This window comes from Bos grunniens, chromosome 10 (genome assembly GCF_055505025.1).
Source record: "Bos grunniens cultivar Pamir isolate PY7600 chromosome 10, Bosgru_T2T1.0, whole genome shotgun sequence".
Classification (NCBI taxonomy): Eukaryota; Metazoa; Chordata; class Mammalia; order Artiodactyla; family Bovidae; genus Bos; species Bos grunniens.
In genome coordinates, this window is record NC_141174.1 from 80,388,052 (window position 1) to 80,410,042 (window position 21,991).

At 53.3% G+C, this 21,991-nt stretch overlaps 2 protein-coding genes across 2 annotated transcripts in view; one reads left to right on the plus strand and one right to left on the minus strand.

Annotated features, from left to right (window-relative positions):
- The window catches only part of SLC7A7 (solute carrier family 7 member 7), an 85,529-nt gene that overhangs the window by 49,483 nt on the left and 14,055 nt on the right, over positions 1-21,991 (minus strand). The window contains exon 3 of the mRNA XM_086322329.1: positions 5,401-5,579. The gene's annotated coding sequence lies outside the window, so the exon portion shown is untranslated. The remainder of the gene's footprint in view (positions 1-5,400; positions 5,580-21,991) is intronic.
- Positions 353-10,854, plus strand: MMP14 (matrix metallopeptidase 14). The gene is made up of 10 exons (XM_086322324.1): positions 353-835; positions 4,772-4,920; positions 5,186-5,308; positions 5,653-5,960; positions 6,510-6,671; positions 6,947-7,107; positions 7,488-7,626; positions 7,749-7,899; positions 8,345-8,460; positions 8,821-10,854. The coding sequence occupies exons 1-10, from the start codon at positions 731-733 to the stop codon at positions 9,153-9,155; spliced, it is 1,749 nt and encodes a 582-aa protein (XP_086178450.1). The 5' UTR covers positions 353-730; the 3' UTR covers positions 9,156-10,854.

Consider the following 21,991-nt stretch of genomic DNA (forward strand, 5'->3'; position numbering starts at 1 on the left):
CACGACGCCCTGCAGGGGAGGGACAGGTGGTTGTCAAGAATAAGGGACAAAAAATTCGATATGGTCAAGCCACAGGTCCCAGCAGACAAAACCCCCAAACCAGGTCTCTTGAACATGGAAGACCCCACCACCACCATCCCAGACCCAGCTCCTTGTTTGCCCCACCACTGAGCCTAGCACTTCCCACGGAAGTGAGACAAATGCTGAAAGCAGAGGAATCAAGCCACCCAAAATATGCTTAGAAGGAGAAAGTGTCCCACATCCCGTCCCGAGTGCCCCCAAGCCCCCCGCTCTCGGCCTCAACCCCTGCAGATGGCAGCCTCCACCACAGAAAGGCAACTTAGGAGTTTTTTTTTTTTTTTTTTTTAACCCGACTTTTGGCTGTAATTGGATTCAGGCTGAAACAACCACGTCCGCACTGGGAAAGGAGGGCATAGGGGCGGGGGCGGAGGGAGGCTGTGGAAGGGAGGGACCAGAGAAGAGAGCAAGAGAGGGCTCGCAATCCAGTTCGCCGACTAAGCAGAAGAAAGATCAAAAAACGGGAAAGAGGGGACGAGCAAACAGGCGCCTTCAAGACCGATCCCCTCATCTCCACGTGGACAGCGCTCTGGGAATCCAGATTCAGTGCCTACGGAAGACAAAGGCGCCCCGAGGGAGTGGCGGCGCGACCCCAGGGCTTGGGCCCGGCCGCGGAGCCCGCTTGGCCCGGCTGCCCGGACAGTCGCGGACCATGTCTCCCGCCCCACGACCCGCCTGCAGTCTGCTGCTCCCCGTGCTCACGCTCGCCTCCGCGCTCGCCTCCCTCAGCTCTGCCCAGAGCAGCTTCAGCCCCGAAGTAAGTGAGCTCCTCCGGCCCTGTCCGGAGTCGCGCCGGGGGAGGCGAGCCCGGGGGTCTCCGAGAGAGCAGCCCCGGATCGGAGGGGCGAGCGCTCGGGATGCCGGCTCCTCCGGCCTGCAGGTTCCCCCTTCCTCTCCACTTCCTCTCCTTTCCGTCCTCATCTCCAAACTTTCAAGTCCATCGACTTTGCCTCCTCCAACCACCCACTACCCCACTCACTGCGCGCTGCCGACTTTCTGTCCCGTTCCTTTCCTTGGAAGAGCTTTCCAGCCGGAGCCCCCTCCCGACCCCTCCCCAGCTCCCCTGGGCTCTAAGCTCAGTTCTGGAACGGGTCGGGAGCCTGATAAATATCTGGACTCTGCTGAGAGCCCGCGCTGTCCTGGTTTCTTGTCCTGTGCTAGTTTGTTGTTCCTTCAACTTTCCAGCTCGCAGGCGCTCGGCCGGCCGCGAGGCTCAGGGGATCGCGGCCCGGGCCCCCCACGCTGCGCCCTCCGCCGCCGCCTCCCGGGCAGTCCCGACCCTCTTCGGACACATCGGCTGCCAGGTGCGGTCGGGGGTGGACGGCGGAGCGGCCCCGGCCCCCAACCCACCCCCGCCTCCCCGAGAGGTCCTTCAGCGTCCCGGCCCGCAGCCCTGGCGTCGAGGGTCACGGCGCTGGCGCCTTGGCCCGCGTTTCCGGACACACAAAGCTCTCCTTGTGAGCTGGGGGCTCGACCCGGCCGCCGCCGCCTCACCCCGCTCCCCCTTCGGCGCCTTTAGGCGTTTTGGTTAATTGCTTTTTTGTGTTAATTGCACGGAGACTTGGGGGCGTTGTACGGGGAGCGGGGTGAGGGCCTGGTCCAGGGCGCCCGCACAGGTCTTCGCTGACTCGGTTGCCCCCCACCTCTCCTCCCCGAAGCTGGCCCACCGGGCCCACCGGAAGCCGCGTGGGAGTTGTCTGAGGAAGTTTTTCCTCTCTCTTTTATTTTGGGGTGAAGGTGGGAGACGGATTTGATCAGTTTCTTATTTTGGGCCATCCCAGCCCACTCAGCTCGGCCAGGGCCTGGGTGCGGTCGGGAGGGGCAGGGAAGGGCCCCTGAGCAGGGGGAGGGGATCTGGACTTGGCTTCCTCCCTCCTGGTCCCGGCCCTGGTCCCACCCCCGGAGGAAACCTCTCCAGAAAGAACACACTCTCTCTGTCCTGAAGGGATCTGAGGCTGACAGAAGTGTGGCCCTCGGAAGGGGGGCGACCAGGGAGAGTGAAAATCTGCCCGGGCTAAGCCTGACTTGGTCCAGGAGGAGGCACCCTGTTTCCAGGCCTGGAGTCTTCATCAGAGGCCTAAAGAGGAGAGCTCCTAACAAAAGGAGCCTGGGCATCTGGGGGGCTTCCCGCTGCCAACTTCACCAGCCCTGCCTTCCTTCCCTCCCCTGCCCCACTAGGTCCCCTAGAGGAGGGGCGGCAGACCTGGCTCTGTATTAAGTGGGTCATGGGCAGTCGCAATGCCAGAACCACCGTTTGCTTCTGAGCCCTGGAGGGGTGGGAGGCAGAAGGAGGGAGGAGCAGGCCCAGAGGCTGGGATCCAGGGGCCTGCAGAAGAGCCAGAGATCCCCCAAACTCCTCTCCAGGATGCTAAGGCCAGAGAAGTGGGCCCAGGAATGGAAAGGGTTCCTTGTCCTTGACTTCCCCCTAGGGGAATACCTTGCACCTCTCAATTTTCAAGACAAAGCCAGCCAACTGAGTTCTCTGATCCTACCTAGTTGCTCTCTCTCCGGGCCTATCTGGAGGGAGAGAGAGCTGGGGTGGCCCAAGGTCTCAGGCCGCCAGCTCCCTTCTAGCACCTCCGGAGTCCTGCACCAGCTCCCGGATGGACAGCCCTCTCCTCCCCTTGGCCAATCTGGCACTTGGCCCTTCCCCCACTAGGCCGCAGACACAAGAGTCCTCTCTTCTGTGGTTCAGACCTCATAGTCTCCTCTGTGGTTCTTGCTTTGCTCAGAGCCTAGGCCTGGGAGGAGGAGAGGAATGGGGGGCACTTCCTTTCCAGCACTTGCGGCTCACTCGACTCCAGAAAGTCCCTTTCTTGACTAAGTCCCCACCTTTCTCGACTGGATATGGATGGGGTGGAGGTTGGTGGGTGTGAATATTCAGACCTGTCTGCCTGCTTGAAAGACTCTTCACGAAGAGGGATTTATCCCAGAGCTCCCGGATGTGGGTTTCCCCCACCTCTCTGCTGCCTTCCCTTCTGTCATCCTGCCCTATGAGCTTTGCCCCCCTGAGGGTTTCGGGGGGCCTGATCTCCGTCTTCCTGCCGGCTCCAACGGCAGTGGGCCATTCCCATCTTTTCTCAAAGTTAAAGCAGCTGCTCCCCTAACAGAGGGCATAAGCCCAGGGGTGTGACTACCCTACAGGTGAGGCCAGGGGCAGAGGGAGTTTCCTGCATACTTGGGCACAGGGCCACAGCAGGTCTCCTGCAGGCACTAGCTGTGGCATCAGTCAGCACAGGTCAGGGCAGGTTTAGAGCTCCCCAGAGAGCAGCCTGGGATAAGAGCCTCCTGCTCTGCTCCCCAGAGGTTAAACTTTGCTCCCCCTCCCCCACCCCGAGGAGGGGCTCTCAGAGCGGGTGGTGCTGGGGTTGTTCTGGCCAGGCCTGTTGGCTGAGGAAAAGCTGGGTTGTTTACATCTTGATCCCTAACTCCCCGTCATCAGCCTTGGGGGATCACTTCCCAGAACCATGTTGCAATTCTTGCCCCTGCGGGCTCAGGTCCCGTCAGCTGCTCCTGAATCACCCCCAGCCCCAATGCAAGCGCACTGCTCCATCCCTAAGGCCTGGCCCTGGAGGCAAGGGCCACATGTAGAGCCATCCTAATGACCTGGAGTAGGGGATGCACCTCTGCTCCAAGTTCGCATCCCAGGAACCTGTAGCCCCTCACCCTGGACTCTTTTAAGAAGGCAAAGCTGGAGCAGGGACTAGAGTTAGGGTTAGGGTTAGAAGTATCTCCCCATCGAGGCTCTGAGCATGTTTATGTTCCATATATAACTTGACTCATTTTACTTTTCCAACCTTAGGAAAACACTCTATTGTTCTTAGAATAAAGGCTGACTTTTTCCTCAACAGGGTTTTGCAGTGTGTATACCTTTCAATCAAACACCAAAAATATAACGTTATGTTAAGGCAATATGCCACCCTTTATATTATGAACAATTCAAACCATACCTGAAATAAACTACAGTCACCAAAATACTAAATAAAATACTAACCCTAATGCTAACCACCACCTCAATCTCTCACTCCCTCTTTTGAGAACCTTAAGTGGGATATTAGGTCCCAAGTCCTCGGTCTCATGCTGCCTGGGTAGAGACAGTGGCAGGATCCTGGCTGTTTGTCTAGTCACATCCCCACCGCCTCCAAAGACCCCAGCTTCCTCTCTCAGCAGTCAGCCTGAGCCCTAGCTTCTTTTCTGCCCTCCTTCCAAAAAGATCTCAGAGCTGTGTATATCCTGGAGGGATGCCTGTCCCAGGAGAACCTCATGCCAGGCCTCAAAGTGGAGCCCCCTCAGCCTCTCCCTTCTCCATCTACCATGGGACATACCCCAGCCTCAGGTAGAACATGCAGTATTTACAAGAACACTGACACAGAGGAGGAAAGAGCTGGAAGGGATCTCGGCTCTTAGAAGACATCCTAGAACTCAATTAAACCACCAGGGCTCCCATCAAAAGAGTTACAGCCAAAGCATGGAGCTGTGGCTCCCCACCCCTCCAAGAGGATCAGCCATTCTAGGACCTGGGCCAGAGTTTGGGTCCAGCCTGGGAGTTCTTCCAGACCCACTGCCAGAGCCAGGCTGGGAGCTCATGGCCCTTTCCACGCCAAGCAAGGCGTGTGTTCCAGGTGCCGTGAGGAGGCAGGGGCTCCCCTTGGGCCAGGTGGGGATGCTCCAAGCCACACCCCTTTCCCCACAGGCCTGGCTGCAGCAGTATGGCTACCTGCCCCCTGGAGACCTGCGGACCCACACACAGCGCTCACCCCAGTCCCTCTCAGCTGCCATCGCTGCCATGCAGAGGTTCTATGGTCTGCGAGTGACAGGCAAGGCTGATGCAGACACCATGAAGTAAGTGCTAGAACGTGGCAGGAATTCTGCCCAGCACCCACCCACATGACACAGCAGAGAGGTTGCCACCTTAAATGCCTAACCCTACCCGTGTACCTTATCCCCACAAGATGATCCTGACCCTCTCCTGTTCACCCGAACCTCATGATCTTCACTCTTCCCCACACGGACCCTGAGGCCAGACATTCCCCCTCTACTCTGAAGACCAACGTTGTTCTTTCATGCACTCTCCTGACCACAATCCCCACACCCCAACCCACCCCAGGGCCATGAGGCGCCCCCGCTGTGGTGTTCCAGACAAGTTTGGGGCTGAAATCAAGGCCAATGTTCGAAGGAAGCGCTATGCCATCCAGGGACTCAAATGGCAGCATAACGAGATCACTTTCTGGTGAGTCCAACAGGCAAGCGGCCTTTCTCACATCACGTTACCCTTCCCTATCAGGGATGCTTAGAGACTCAGAGGCCCCCTTCCGTACTCACCCCTGTTCCTGCAAAGCATCCTTGGGAGTAGGGAGGAAAATGGCTCCCATCCTGGAGAGAGGTGCAGTCCCTGGAGGGTATATTCCATGGCCAGAAGGCCCTTGGTTCCTGGGGCAGAGGCATCGTGAGACGGCAGAAGTGCCGGGTCAGACAAAGATGGCTGGGCGGCTCAGTCAGACCTGGGAGAGTACAGGGAAGGAGAGTTTTGCCCCTAACACACTCTCATCCTCTCCCCACGTGGCTGGACCTCAGCATCCAGAACTACACCCCCAAGGTGGGCGAGTATGCCACATTTGAGGCCATCCGCAAGGCATTCCGAGTGTGGGAGAGTGCCACGCCACTGCGCTTCCGAGAGGTACCCTATGCCTACATCCGTGAGGGCCACGAGAAGCAGGCCGACATCATGATCTTCTTTGCTGAGGGCTTCCATGGTGACAGCACGCCTTTCGATGGCGAGGGTGGCTTCCTGGCCCATGCCTACTTCCCAGGCCCCAACATTGGAGGGGACACCCACTTTGACTCTGCCGAGCCCTGGACTGTCCGGAATGAGGATCTAAATGGTGAGCGAGGTAGCCTTGGGTCTCTCATGCCTCCGAGAGTCAAGAGTCGTTGCATGCGGGTTCTCTGGCCTCCTCCCCAAACCTCAGACACCCCCCCACCCCCAATCACAGGGCTTATTGGGAACCACAAAGATCTCCTGGTCTGACTTCCAAGGAAGGCAGGAATCCTGTTTTGACTTATTTACATCTGGTCCCTTCTCTCGCCCAATAATTAACTTCCCAGTCAAAGACCTTGAAGCATCTGCATCAGCCACTTTTCCAGGCAAATGTCGGGTCTGGCTCCTGGGAGAAACTGAGGCCCAGATAGGACCTCAGCTTCTCTTAACACAACCCTCGCTGGAACTGGGATCCGGCCAGTCTCTCCTCTACCCAGAAGAGTTGCTGACTGGCTTTGTGCCTCATTTGCCAGATATGAGGCTGGAACTCAGGATTTGGTCACTTCGGGTAGAAAATTTGGCAGTCAGGCTTCACTGTGAAACTTCTGATGGGGAAGCGCAAGTCTGAGGGGAGGGACCCAGGCTGCCATCATAACCAGTCCCGTCCCTCCAGGGAATGACATCTTTCTGGTGGCTGTGCACGAGCTGGGCCATGCCCTGGGCCTTGAGCATTCCAACGATCCCTCGGCCATCATGGCACCCTTTTACCAGTGGATGGACACAGAGAACTTCGTGCTGCCTGATGATGACCGCCGGGGCATCCAGCAACTTTATGGTAACTAACCTATGCCCACATCTGCTCCTTTCTCTCTGCTGCTTGTCTCCTCCAGCTTTCTCTGGCCTGGGCATTTCCCCCTCCCTCATGCCCTACAGTCTTCTTGTTCCCCCACCCCCACCCCATGACTCCACCTCCATCGCCCCCACTTTTGACCCCACCCTTTCTGTCCTTTCCCAGCTGATTGCTTCAGTCTCCCCACAAGGTGTTTTCTGCCCATGTGTCTGTCCTTTCCTCCTTCTCTGCCAAAGTCTGAAGTGCCCCTCATGTTCCAGGGAGTAAGTCAGGATCCCCCACTAAGATGCCCCCTCAACCCAGGACCACCTCCAGGCCTTCCGTCCCCGATAAGCCCAAAAATCCCACCTATGGGCCCAACATCTGTGATGGGAACTTTGACACCGTGGCCATGCTTCGAGGGGAGATGTTTGTCTTCAAGGTAAGAGGAAGAAGTGGGCTGGTGTGGGGGACAAAAGGGCTCTGTGACCGGGTGGCAGGGTGGACACCAAAGCTGGAGGACAAAACACGGTGAAAGTGAAGTCGCTTAGTCGTGTCCAACTCTTTGCAACCCCGTGGACTGTAACCCACCAGGCTCCTCCATCCTTGGGATTTTCCAGGCAAGAATACTGGAGTGGGTTGCCATTGCCTTCTCCAGGAGATCTTCCCAACCCAGGGATTGAACCTGGGTGTCCCACATTGTAGGCAGACGCTTTACCATCTGAGCCACCAGGGAAGTCAACCTATAAAACTGAGGCAGTGGGGGAGCTTTGGGGACTGAGCTGGAGGACAAAGCTAAAGACTGAATGAACTGCCTCCCAGGAGCGTTGGTTCTGGCGCGTAAGGAAAAACCAGGTGATGGACGGATACCCCATGCCCATCGGCCAGTTCTGGCGGGGCCTGCCCGCATCCATCAACACTGCCTATGAGAGGAAGGATGGCAAGTTTGTCTTCTTCAAAGGTAACCAGACATTCTGCCATAGTCTTTGGGTGTGGGCGGGGCTCCCTGGAGGAGCATGTTCCACTTGGCTCCTCCAAAGACCCCAGGTGGAATGAGATCCTGCCCTCCCCTCCCCACCCCAGGAGACAAGCACTGGGTGTTTGACGAAGCTTCCCTGGAGCCTGGCTACCCCAAGCACATTAAGGAGCTGGGCCGAGGACTGCCTACTGACAGGATTGATGCTGCTCTCTTCTGGATGCCCAATGGAAAGACCTATTTCTTCCGAGGAAACAAGTAAGACTTCGCCTTCCTCCATACACCACCCACCAGATTCCCTCAATTCTAGTGGAAGACCCACTTGCCCCCCGAGATGTCTCCCTGAAGAAGGCACTGGCTGAGCCTCTGCTGTTGCCTAGCAACAGGCAGCCTCCATCGGGTGCTGAGTGAGTGGGATATGACCCGGTCACCATCATTTTAGACCTGGTCATTTGACGCCTCCTGCCCCCAGCACCATGCCTCCGCCCCAGCTGCCAGGCACTGTCATTAAGGGCTGCTGGTGGCTCCTTGCAGCTTGGGCCCTCCCTTCCACCCCCAGCTTCCGCTGCTTTCAGCTGCAGGCCCTCATTAGTCAAAACCCCTGTCCCCCACCCTTTGCTCACTAGTGAATTCAGTCCCAGGTCACTCCCCTTGGAGGATGTGCCCAGTGTCAAGCCGCTTCCTTTCCCCGCCTCTCCTCTAGGTATTACCGTTTCAACGAGGAGCTCAGGATAGTGGAAAGCGAATACCCCAAAAACATCAAGGTCTGGGAAGGAATCCCTGAGTCTCCCAGAGGGTCATTCATGGGCAGTGACGAAGGTGAGAGGGGTACGGGAGGTGTCAGTGAAGGGAGGACAGGAACAGGGAGTTAAGGAAGAGCAGGATGAAAGACCGAGAGTGTCGGGTAGAAAATGGATGTGCTGAGAACCGGGGAGCCCTGTGCCAGGCCCTAAGTGCTTCCTGCACTTCAGACTCTTCGATCTGCCCCGCTCTCTCAGCCTGGTGCTATAGTTACCCAGCTTCACAGCTGAGGAGACGGGCGCTCAGAAAGATGAGGAGATGAACTCAGCGAGCTTGCACACTTAACAGTTTTCTTCCGCTCTGCTTCTCTCTTTGGCTCTTCTCCGGACACCGCGTCCACCTCGCGGCTTCCATGCCACCCTCTTGCTGACCCTGCAGTCTTCACTTACTTCTACAAGGGGAACAAGTACTGGAAATTCAACAACCAGAAGCTGAAGGTTGAGCCGGGCTACCCCAAATCAGCCCTGCGGGACTGGATGGGCTGCCCATCATCGGGGGGCCAGCCGGATGAGGGGACTGAGGAGGAGACGGAGGTGATCATCATCGAGGTGGACGAGGAAGGCAGCGGGGCAGTGAGCGCGGCCGCCGTGGTGCTCCCCGTGCTGCTGCTGCTCCTGGTGCTGGCGGTGGGCCTCGCCGTCTTCTTCTTCAGACGTCACGGGACCCCCAAGCGACTGCTCTATTGCCAGCGCTCCCTGCTGGACAAGGTCTGACCCCCACTGCCGCCCGCCCACTCCTACCACGAGGACTTTGCCTCTGAAGGCCAGTGGCAGCAGGTGGTGGTGGGTGGGCTGCTCCTGCCCGGCCCCAGCCCCATCCCCAGCCCTCCCCCTGTCCCTTTTTCTCTGTCCCATGACTGGCCTCTCCCACCCTCCACGCTGGCATTGCTTCTTCCCTAGATGGGTCCCCCCAGGGGCTGAGCAGGGGCCGCCCTCCCAGACCCTGCCCCTCAGGGGCCCCCATGGCTTGGTGTGTGTTCAGCCCCATCTGAATGTCTGGGCTCTGCACTTGAAGGCAGGACCCTCAGACCTCGCTGGTAAAGGTCACATGGGGTCATCTGCTCCTTTTCCATTCCCTGACATACCTTTAACCTCTGAACTCTGACCTCAGGAGGCTCTGGGCACTTCAGCCCCGCAATCCCCTAGGTGTACCCAGTTGGCAGCCTCCCACCACTCTCTCTGGCTAAAAGAAATCTAATCCTATTGTGGTGGGAGGTGACCCTGAGTGAGAGAGTGTGGGTTACACAGCCACCCTAAGACCTTGGGAGGAAAGCTAAGCGAGGGCCAGTCCTCTCCTCAAACATCTGCCTCTGCCCCACCAGCCCCTGAGAACTTCCACAGAAGGAGCCTGAGCCATTAGGACTAAACTGGGGCTGCAGAAACCCTTGACAGCCCTACCCTCCCTACCTTAGCCTCGGATGGGGATGTCAAGGTTGGAAGAGCTTAGACTAGGGGTGCAGCCACCGGGGTGGGGCCCACCCACCGGGGTGGGGCCCACGAGCCCCAGGGGGTAAGCCTGGGGGCCACAGAGAAAGAACCTCGCTCATAATGCAGGCAGCTGGAGTAGGGACCCAGGGGCAGAGTAGTCAGAGGGGACAGGGCAGGACCAAAAGGCGAACCAGGGAGACGCAGCAGGAGTGGATGGCTGAGGGCCAGGCAGGGCCGCCACAGGGTGGGCTGTGGTACCCGGGAGAGGGCACTTTTCATTGGAGCTCTCAGGAAGGGCTCGTGAGAGGCACACCTGCTTCTGTTTGGGTGCCCTGGCTTCAATCAGACAGCATGGAGGGCAAGGCAGGCAGCCAGAGAAAGGGGCAGAGAGGGTGCCCGTCGGGGATCGGCGACTTGGGACTTTTTATGAGAGCAGCCACCTCGTTAGGGAGCCGAGGATCAGCCTGCCTCAGCCATCTTCTGCAAAAGGGCACCTGCCTGCGCGTCTCCGTCAGGTTAGCCCCTCGCTTTCCGATGCCCCCCGCCACTCGGCCCTTCCTACAGGTGCCCTGCCCCACTCCCACCCAGCCCACCTGTTTGAAGTCTCCTTCGGCCACCGAGGGTGGTCATGGTACCAGAGACTCGGGAGCATGAGAGGCCCTGTGGGGCAGTGAGAGGAAAGGGATGTCAGGGGTGGGGGGGCAGGGGGGTGGGAGAAATGGGGTGAACGGTGCTGGCAGTTCGGCTAAAGTTGTCTTGTTTGGGGTTTTTGTTTTGTTTAATGTATATTTTTATTATAATTATTATATATGAATTCCCTTCAAATCGTTCCTTTTTGTTAACAAGGGGCATGGGGTGGGGTGGGGGTGGGGGGCAGAGGCATCCGACCCCAGGAACCTGCAGGGCGGGGCTGGGTCATTGCCCTCTAAGGACATTTTTGACCTTGTTCAACCTTTCCACGAAGAATAAACAGTGTTTCACATTCTTTGTGTGGCTGCAGTTTGTGTGCCTGGGATGTGGCTGCGAGGGGAATGGAAAGCAGGGGGGGGCCTGCAGTGTTTTCCGTGAGGCGGGGTTTTGGTATTTTTTATAAAGGAATATGTTTATTCTCAGTGGACAAAAGGGATGCAGGCTCCAGAGCTGGGGGGGAGGCGGGCATGCTTTTGGTGGGCAGGGGAGTGGTCCACAGAGGCCAGCTAAAGCTACTGTACCCTAACGTGGCCTCAGGCCCAGGACTACAAAGGCAAGAGGAAGTGGCCAAGCTGAGGCTACTCGGAAAATCTTCCTAAATTGCGTTACCCTGTCGTGTGACCCAGCCGCAGACCCTCTGTTTCCTCAGGCCTCGTGCTGGCTGCTGGGGGATCCCCCGTCACAGTCAGCCTAAGGCTCCGGGGCAGGCCCTTCTCCCCAGCCCTCAGGACCTCAGCCTCTACCAGGCCCGGGGCTCCCCAGCAGGGACAGAAGAGTCAAGAAGGGAGAAGGTTGCCGCATGGCCAGTTAGGAGCAGCCTATCTGGCCAAATGAGAATCTCACCCCAGTTGCCCAGGAGAGGCAGGATGGTCAGATAGGAAGAGCAGAATGACAAGGCTTTGTTTCCTCTTTCCCTAGAAACTGATGCCCTAGACAGGGTTCCCAGGCTGTTGACCCACCCTTCCACCAAAGCAGCCTGGAGGGAAGAATCAGCTGCTGAGTCAGCTCAGCTGAAGGGGAGCAGCGCTCATTCTTCCCTCCTTCCCTTCCTGCCTCAGCCCGGCCCTCCCCGGGCTCCAGCCCAGGCCCCCTCCACAGCCTGCCTCCAAGAGCCCGGGCCCCACCTAGGCCAGGCGTTCTATCCAGCTGCTATTCAGGGCTGGCGGGTGTGATTGCTTTGGCAGAAGGGGTACCCCACCTTCCTGCCAGCCAGGAACCCTGACCCTACGCCTGGCCTCCTGCGCCTCTCCTGCCAACAGCTGTTTGGCACAGCCTGTGCATCTCTGTGGGGTTGGATACCACCTCCCTGCCACCCTCACCAGAGGGGATGGGGGACCCTGAGAAGTCAGGGGCGTCTGGGGGCAGTGGGGCCCATGCGTGTGGCAAGGAGCTCAAAGATGAGCTCATGGCCCCTTTGTGTTTTTGTGGCTCACATCTGGAGGCAATTACAGATGTTATCCAGTGGGAGTTCTGCAAAACACAGCTGGAGCCAGCAGAGGAGCACGGGGAGTGGGGGACTGCCAGAGGGAAGAGCGGGGGGAGCCTGGGGCTCCCGTGGCTGGACTGTGGTTTCCCCATCACGAGGAAATTGTTTGGCCCTGATTCTGGAATCACAAGATGCTCTCTGAAGCCAAGGGGGAGAGATGGAATGGAGGACCAGAGACAAAGGGGGAAGAGGTGGAAGAGGCTTCGCAAGCAGGGAGAATTGCAGGGTGGAGGCCGCAAGTCCCGTGCTTCTGACGTGCCTTGGGTCTGAGGGATCCAGCCCAGTGAGGCAGCTGGGGGACCCCACCCGGCCCCAGCTGAGTGAACCATCAGCTCAGGCTGGTGAGGGGAGACCAGAGGCCCCGTGGCTCCCGAGAGACCTGCAAACACTGCATTCACTGGCCCTACCCTGCTTTGTCCATTGGGCCTGACCCAGTTTCTGTGGTTCCAAGTTCCTTTATTCGAAAGCAGCACATGTGAGTTAGAGCAGCCAGAAGGGAGCCAAGGGGAATCTGCAAGGAGGTTTGGGCAAAACCCAGGGTAGCAGGCTCTCGGGAGACTGGACTGGGGGCAAACACAGAACACAGGCTATACTCTGCCCACCACAGCACCCCACACGTTTCCGGGGGAGCCACGGACACCCTTGGCATCACCTCCCTCCTGGAGGTTCCTGCCATCATCTGGGCCTATGCCTCCAAGGCTGCCAGCCAGGCGCTGGGTCCATGGGATGGAAAAGAGAGGGGAAGCCCTAAGTGGAGCTGAGCTCTCTAGAGGAGAGGGGACTGAGCAGAGTGACCCCCACACACAATCTGGCAGCTGGGCTGGTCCTTCCCCGTCCTTCCCCGCCAGCCCCCATCTCCCCACAGTCTGACGGACTTCCCAGTCCTCTCTCTACTCTGTATCCCCACTTCCTTTTCCAGCTAAAAGGAGATGGTGGGAAACTAATACTTGCTGAGGTCCTCACACAACACTCAAGGACACAGGCACTGACATTGCCCCCATTTTACAGATGTGGAAACTGAGGCCCAGATAAGATTTGCTCAAGCTCCCAGCTTGGTAGTCCAAAATTAAAACCCAGTCCTGTCTGACTTTTTTTCCTATACAAGCAGACTCTGACCATGTCTCTTTGGTGTCCCTTCCAGTGTGAATCCCCACGTAGCTGGGCATGGGCATGGCAGTGTGCGTTCTGTGGAATCTGTCAGCACATGTGTGCTTGTCTGCTGTGCGATGTCACAGGAGCACAGGGGAGAAGGGCTGTTCCTCAGGAATCTGCTTGGCCAGGAGTCATCTTCCTGCTTAGGGGCAAGAACAGGTATTCTGACGGAATGGAAGAGGCATAGCATTGAGAAGCCAGAAGAACTGAATGGGACAAAGGCAGCAGCTAGGGGAGGGATGTGTGTGTGTACTAAGTCACTTCAGTCGTGTCTGACTCACTGTGACCCCATGAACTGCAGCCCTCCTCGGTCCATGGGATTCTTTATGTAAGAATACTGGAGCAGGTTGCCATTTCCTCCTCCGGGGGATCTATATGACCCAGAGATAGATCGAACCTACATTTCCCGAAGCTCCTGTGCTGAAGGTGGGGGAGGGATGAGGGAGGTCAGAGTCTGAGGCAGGAGCCTAGGGGGAGGAGGAGGCCTTCAGGGTGGTTCCCATACCCTGAGGCTCCAGGGAAACCCCAGGTGAGGTTGCTCCATTGTTCTGTGGTCCCCATACCCCCACTAACCCACCCCCCAAGTCTCTGCTTGCCTCCCTCAAACAGTCTTGGGAAACTGGGGAGACCCAGAGGCAGCCTTCTTCGAGGAGGCTGAGCAGCCAGGGCTTGGAAAGGAGGCAGGCCTGCCTGGCCAGAAGCCACCTTCCAAATGAGCTCACACACATATTTTCCACCCTGGCCCAGGGCCGTGGCTGGGTGCCTTCCAGGCCAGCCTTCCCCAGCCAGGCCCAGCCCCCTCTGTCCTCCCCTATCCCTCACCAGACCTGGACCCTGCGGTTCCACAACAGGACTGGGCACCCCAGGCCCGGGGCTGCCACCACACCCCAAGGGAGCAGATTTTCTGCCTCCAGACTAAGGCCAGGTCTCCCCAGGTTCCCTAACTCCAATGGGACTTTGTGGCTTAGAGAGGAAAAGACCAGTTTCCTGCTCTCAAAGAGTCACACCTGGATAGGCATGAGGATAGTCTGGAGGGGCCGTAGGGGGGAAAGAAGAGGTGACCACACTGTAGTGACTTGAAGGAACCACGTCCTTAGCCTGAAGTAGCTCACTGACTCAGGGACCGGGCCAGGTCTGGAAGCTGCCTCACCATGGATCACTTCCTGCACCCTCACTTGATTTCCCGCTAGGGCCACTTCCCTGCTCTGGGGCAGGATGGGGTCTGGGCAGCGCAAGGCCAGGCTGACCACAAAGCAGGGGAAAGACGGGGGCCTCAGAAGGGCCCAGCAGATTCACACACACGCGACAGGCTCCAGCTCATCTCGATCCAGCCTGTGGTCAAAGACGTCACCCTGCGCCCAGCTTCCAGAGACATGTAGCCCCAGGCCAGCAAGCAAGATCAATGCCTCAAAACACTCTCCTGGGCCGCTCAGTGCCTGGCTCTGTGCTAGGAGCGTGGCTGCCCTGACCCAATACCCTGGGTCCCACGATATCTTCCTGAGGTTCCATGAGTTTGTATATTCAGACACAGCAGATATTTCATCCCATTTTGGATTCCAAGAATACGGGCACTTCGGGTAGATCATACAGCCAGCCATTGCCCTTTCTGTGGAGGAATGACCAAGATTCGTTAACACCGCTGATCCCGTCACAGCCACCGGACAAACCTTCTGTTCTCACTTCCTTAGAAAAGAGTAGAATGGTGCTAGGTACACAAGAGCCCCTCTTAATAAAAGTTGGCTGACTTGAATTGCCAGTGAGAGCTGTGATGTACATACATAAACAGCTGTAGTTACAGACTTCCCTGGTGGCCCCAAGGCTAAGACTACTACGTGGTCCCAGTACAAGGGGCCAAGGTTTGATCCCTGGTCAGTGAACTATATCCTGCATGCCACAACTCAAGATCCCATGTGCCGAAACAAAGATCCAGCACAGTCAAATAAATAAATATTGTATATGTATGGCTGAGTCCCTTTGCTGTGCCCTTGAAACTATCACAACACTGTTAACTGGCTCTACCCCAATATAAAATGGCTTCCCAGGGCAAACAATCTGTCTGCAATGAAGGAGACCCAGGTTTGATCCCCGAGTCAGGAAGATTCCCTGGAAAAGGGAATGGCAACCCACTTCAGCATTCTTGCCTGGAGAATTCTATGGACAGAGGAGCCTGATGGGCTACAATCCATAGGGTTGCAGTCGGACAAGACTGAGCAACTAACGTGCACATGCAATACAAAATAAAAAGTTTTCAATAAATATTTTTTAAAAAACAGCTGTAGTTGTGAATACATAAGTATTCTATACATGTGCAAGAAGTATGTGACATAGTAAATATACAGGTTACAAAACCTATATGAGCTATATGCACTTACGTTTACTACATTTTTAGAAAATTTACTGTATATTTCACCTCAATCTTTAAAAGGTTCAAAAAAGAAACTGTATTGAGGGAAGAGATTCATATCTCCAGAACAGCTGCTCTGTCCCTACAAACCTCCTCCTTATGTGCCAACTCTACCCACTGCTGTGCTTAGTCACTCAGTTGTGTCCAACTCTGCAGCCCGTAGACTGCAGCCGGCCAGGCTCTTCTGTCCATAGGCAAGAATACTGCAGTGGGTTGCCATGCCCTCCTGCAAGGGATCTTCCCAATCCAGGGATCGAACCCAGGTCCTCCCGCATTGCAGGCAGATTCTTTACCATCTGAGCCACCAGGGAAGCCCTAACCCCACAGCCTGCCCTTAATCGGAGGATGATTGGTATTGGGTTGTGTCAGCCCAGCTCTTCTGGAAATACCAATCCTCTAGGCTGCACACTCAGGACAGCTGGCGCCAGGACCCTGGAGCACCGGCAGGAAGGTCTCTCTTCCCTTCATCCCTCTAAGCTTCATCCCAGGTGTCCTCAGAGTGTCTTCTCCACTCTACTGACCTGTGCGCCAGAGGTCCTCCCAACCACCACAAGCCTGCACAAAACTGCCCATAAATTCTGGAGGGAAGAAAGCTGGAGAAGGGGACCAGAGGATCCCACCCCATCCTCTCAGGCTAGGAGCAGCCCAAACTGCAGTAGAGACCGGCTAGGCAGGGTTTGCAGGGTGGTAGCGCCCCCTCGTGCCAGGTGTTGGCACTGCAAACCAAGCCCGGAGAACTGAGAGGCGGAAGCAAAGCCTGCCACGCTCAGGGCCAAGGATACCGCCGGCCTGTCCCTTCCCCCTTCGCACTTTCCACACTTCCACCCAGGCCACCTGTACTTAAACGGGTGGGACTATGGGCGCGACAGGATGACAAGCCTTAGTCTTCCAGCTGCAGAGAGGGAAAAGTCAAGAGCTTCCGTCGTCTGCCCCTTTATGGGGGTTGGTGAACAGCCCTGGAATAACTCCAGGAAGGAAGAAGGGAGGGGAGGGGTTGCAGGAGAAGGGTTCTGATAGAGAAAGTAAGGGGGTACTGGAGTCCTGGCCTCTGAGTTGCCACACTGCCCTCCTGTGGACGCCGCAGGCACTGACCCCTCCAGGATGCCTGGCCCCGGCCTCTTCAGGTCAGCGGCAGGTGGAGCTGCACTCCTGGATCTCAGGATGCTAGGACAGAACCGCCTATGGCCAAGGCAAGCAGGCCTCTGCGACTCCTGTAAGAGTGGGACATTTCTGTACCACTTCTCTGAGGCTTTTGGAGGTCATGCCCAAGCCTTCTAGGGGGGTTTCTGACCTGCACCCATCCTTCCAAAGTCATCCACACTCTGGAGCCAGGACTCCTTTACTTCCTGTCTTACATTGATAAAAGTCTTAAATTTTTTAATTCAAAAAAATGCCTGGAGGTATATTGTGAATATCACTCTATTCTTGTCTGTTTATGCTAAAAATTTTCATTTATTAAATATAAGCATTTAAAATACACCAAATATTTTCAAAACAATCTTAGTTTTTAAATTTCTTAATATGCCACAGGCAGTCTAAATGGACATGATTGAGGTTTCTCTCAAACCTCCAAGGGGTGTCCCCAGCCCTGCATCTCATTCTTTCCAAAGCACAAGGAAACTTACTCCTGACACCATATGGTAGAGTCTTTAATCCCTACTCCCTTCCAACACAGAGGTTTCCCCATCTTGAAAAGCTCTCCTGGATTCTGCTGCGGTCTTGAATGATTTTTCTCATTTTCCCCTTTTCTCTCAAGCCAAAGTTTTCCAAAAGCTATCTGCATTCCTTCCCCAGTCATTTCTTTCTTTCCTTCTTTAATTTTTTGGCTGTGTGGCATGTGACATCTTAGTGGCTCATGAGATCTTAGTCCCCCGAACCGGGATCAAACCTATACCCCCTGCATTGGAAGCACTGAGTCTTAACCACTGGACCACCAGGGAAGTCCCCCTTGTCATTTCTTTTTAATCCAACCTCTGCGTCTGCATCCCAATCAGAAATATACTGAAACCTCCCGAAAAGGCCCTCATGATGACCCCTTTCTTCTAACCCCAGGCCTATTCTCTGCTTTCATTTCTTTGGCCTTGTATCAGCATTTAACATGACTTGCTTCAAGAAGCTCCTATGCCCCTGTCTTCTGAGAAGTTCTGCCATCCTATAGTCCATGAATCACACTGTTGTCAAGGAGTCCTGAAAGCCCAGGACTTGTGTCCCTCTGCCTCAACCCTACCTGCGCCCTCAGCTTCTGTACTTTGCTCAGGGACTGTCTTTATTTGTTCTGTTAATTCTAGTTTCTGCCCTTCAGACTGTACAGAATAAACAAATTCTTGTTCCACGCTACAGCTCTTCAAATATTTGGGTGTAGTTTCCATATATACAAACGCTCACTGAAGTTAAGCTTTTTATAGGTGAAAAGCCTTTCTCATCCCATAAACAGCTTTCACATGAAGTAGCTTAGAGACCCCCTCACCATTCCTATCACCAATCAGTCTTTAAAAGCGTAGCTTCATAGAGAAGTAGTACCACACAGCGGTTAGGACAAGGACTCTGGAGTTACATAATCCGGGTTAGGATCCAACCTTTATGACTTATTGGTCAGGTGACCCTCAGCACGTTATGTACCTTCCCTGAGCATCAATTTCCTCATCTTTAAAATGGGGTTAATAACTCAAAAGGTTAAAAAAAATAATAATAACTCAAAAGGTAGTTGAGTGGGTTAAAAGACATAACCTATGCGATGCCTACGATTGGCAGTCATGACTCACTTATTCATTCATTCATTCAACAAACATTTATTGAGTATTTGTTTTATGCCAGACATTGCTTTTGGCACTGGGGATTCACCAGTAAATGAATAGGCCCTTGCCCCCTATGGAACTTACTTCTTTTTTTTTTTTTTAAGAATTCTTTCTTTTTAAAACATATTTATTTGGTTGTATCCAGGATTTTTGTGGCGTCATGAAGGATTTTTCATTTTGGCACATGGAGGATTCTCTAGCTGTGGCACGGGCTTAATTGCTTTGTGGCACATGGGATCTTAGCTCCCTGACCAAGGATCAAACCTGTGTCCCCTGCATTGCAAAGCAGATTCTTAACCACTGGACCACCAGGGAAGTCTCCCCTACGGAACTTATATTCTTGTGAGCCTGCAGGGAACAAACATGATAAATGAGTAAAATATAGTATGCTAGATAATGATAAGAATTTTCCAAATTTTTAAGTTCTGAATCCTATTTGATAAACAACTGCACCTTTAAATCATTTTTACTATAAGCATCCAAGAGAAACCAGGATGCTTCTTCAACACTTTGCTTAGAAATTTCTTCAGCCAAATATCTAATTTCATTCCTCACAAGTTCTATTAATACCTTTCACCAAACACTAGGACACAGCACAATTCAACCAAGCTCTTTGCCTGTTTATTAAAGATCGTCTTTCCTCCGGTTTCCAACACCAACATCCTGTTAGGTATTCTCTGAGGGATTGAGGCTCTCTCAATAGCTTTTCTTTTCTGAGCCCTCATAAGAATCACCTTTAACAGTCCATTTATGGCAATATAGGCTTTCTCTAGCATGCACCTCCAGTCTTCCATTCTCTGCCCATCACCCAGTTCTAAAGCTGTTTCCATATTCTTATGAACTTGTTACAGCAGCATCCCAGCTTTGTAGTACCAAGTTTTGGTCTTAGGCCACTATAACAAAATACAACCAACTGAGTAGCTTATAAATAACAGAAATTTATTGCTCACAGTTCTGGAGATTGAGAAGACCAGGATCAAGGTGCTAGCATAGTCACCTTCTGGTGAGGGCTCTCTTCCTTGTTCACAGCCAGTGCTTTCTGGACATTCCGTCACAGCCAGAACTTCATCACATGATGGAAAGGACTAATGATCTCTCTAGAGCCTTTCTTACTAGTTCCACTCTGAGGGCTCCACCTTCAGAAGGAAGCATCCCCCAAAGCCCAACCCCTAATACTACCATCTTTCAGTTCAGTTCAATTCAGTTGCTCAGTCGTGTCTGACTCTTTGCAACCCCATGGACTGCAGCATGCCAGGCTTCCCTGTCCATCACCATCTCCCGGAGCTTGCTCACACTCATGTCCATTGAGTCGGTGATACCATCCAACCATCTCATCCTCTGTCGTCCCCTTCTCCTCCTTCTTCAATCTTTCCCAGCATCGAGGTCTTTTCCAATGAGTCAATTCTTTGCATCAGGTGGCCAAAGTACTGGAGCTTCAGCTTCAGCATCAGTCCTTCCTATGAATATTCAGGACTGATTTCCTTTAGGATTGACTGGTTTGATCTCCAAGATGTCCACTATCATCTTTGGAGGGTAGGAAATCAACATGTGAACATCAGACCCGAGCATCTTGGCTGCTGCACATGCTAGTAGTTTGATCTTGAGCAAGTTACCTAATGACTTGCTTAGTTTATGACTATCTATTACTCAGTTTCCTCAATTATAAAATGAGGACAAAAATAATACCTACTTCCTGGAGATTTGGTGAAGATTAAATGAGGTGATATATGTGCAGTGATGAAAACAGTGCCAAGGGTATGGTGAGTACTCTTTCAAAGTTAGATATTGTCATCTTGAAAACCAGAAATCTGCCCATTTTTCAGTACTTCCACTATTTTTCACAATTTCTGAAAGTATTCCAAGAACATCTTCAAAGACCCATTTCTCTTTTTTTTTGTATTTTTTCTCATTTCTTAAATTAATTTATTTATTTTAATTGGAGGCTAATTACTTTACAATATTGTAGTGGTTTTTGCCATACATTGACATGAATCAGCCATGGGTGTACATGTGTTCCCCCATCCTGAACCCCCCTCCCACCTCCCTCCCCACAAAGATCCATTTCTAAATGTACTTGATGATCTATGGGGATTTATAGGGGCGTGAACACTTCAACTCACTAATCAAATTAAAGCTTAAACTCCTTATAAGCACCTAGGTTCTCTTTGATTTCTTCTCATCTTCTTTTGGCTCAAATTCACTCTTAAATATTAATCCTCATGGCTAGCACAGGGCCTTGCACTTTGAAGGCACTCTAATAAATATTTACAGAGTGAAAGTTTGTTCTAACTTGGTGCCATTTCTTTCTTTCTGATGATGACTGCTCCCAACAGCCTAGATCTTGATTTTTTTTTTCCAACTCTTAGTTTATTCAGTATCGCAGACCATGGTCTCTCTTCCTCCTCCTCTTGCCCCTTAAAACTCTACCCATCTCACCATCACTTTTCCTGTTTCACTTCTAAATTAACTTCTAAACTTCCCACAAGTATACCTCCATGGGTACTTACCATGGCTGTCTGACTTTAAATTTATGTGTCTGACCTCTCTTTTTTCAACTAGACTGTAAGCTCCCTGACATTAAAGTCTTACAAGTTCCAGGCATCTGCCAAGTACCCAGCATAGAGAACATAGCCAGCATTTAACTAAAACTTCCATGATCACTTTCAGAACTTAAATATTTTTAATTTCCCCAGCCTCTTTGCCCTGCAGTTCAACACCATCCTCCCACATTTAGGGTTCAATTTCACCTATCATAATCCCAAGGGTTGCAGTAGGGAGCATAGAGAGACTAAGGAACCAAGTTCCTTGGCATGGGACCAAGATCCAAGTGGAAGAAGGGCCTTTTTATGCCCAAATTTATGGCTTCAGGCCCTGCTGAGGTCTCAGTTTTGAATACATCAAAACCGATGTCAACAACAAATGTCACAAATAGAAAACTGTTTGTACCATTTGTAGAGAGGTTCTGAATGTACACTAGGTTCAAACCCTTGTTTCAGCATTTACTAGATCCATGGTCTTGGGCAATACCAAACCTGTCTGTGCCAGAGTTTCCTTACTTGTAACATGGGAGTAACAATAATAAGTACCTCACAAGACTATGCATATGTTCCAAGTTGCTTCAGTCGTGTCAGACTCTGTGTGACTCTATGAACCGTAGCCCACCAGGCTCCTCTGTCCAAGGGATTCTCCAGGAAAGAATATTGGAGTGGGGTTGTCATGCCCTCCTCCAGGCGATCTTCCCAACCTAGGGATCGAATCCACATTTCTTATGGCTCCTGAACTGGCAGGAGGGTTTTTTTTTTTACCACTCTGGCCACCTGAATTAAAAGAGGAAATACTTGAAAAGTGCTTAGATCTGTGCTGAAATGTACAAAAAAGCTCAAAAACTATCTGCTATTCTTATTGTTTACTATTATTACCTGTAAGTGCCATAGGAAATCAGCAATCCCAAGCCCACATAAATTAGATATCTCTTTTGTGACTAATAATAATTGCTAGCAGGTATGAAGCACTTCCTAGATGTTCAAGTTCCATTACCTCCCTAAATGTTGACAATAACCTTAAGAGGGAATTGTACATTATTATTATTATTTTT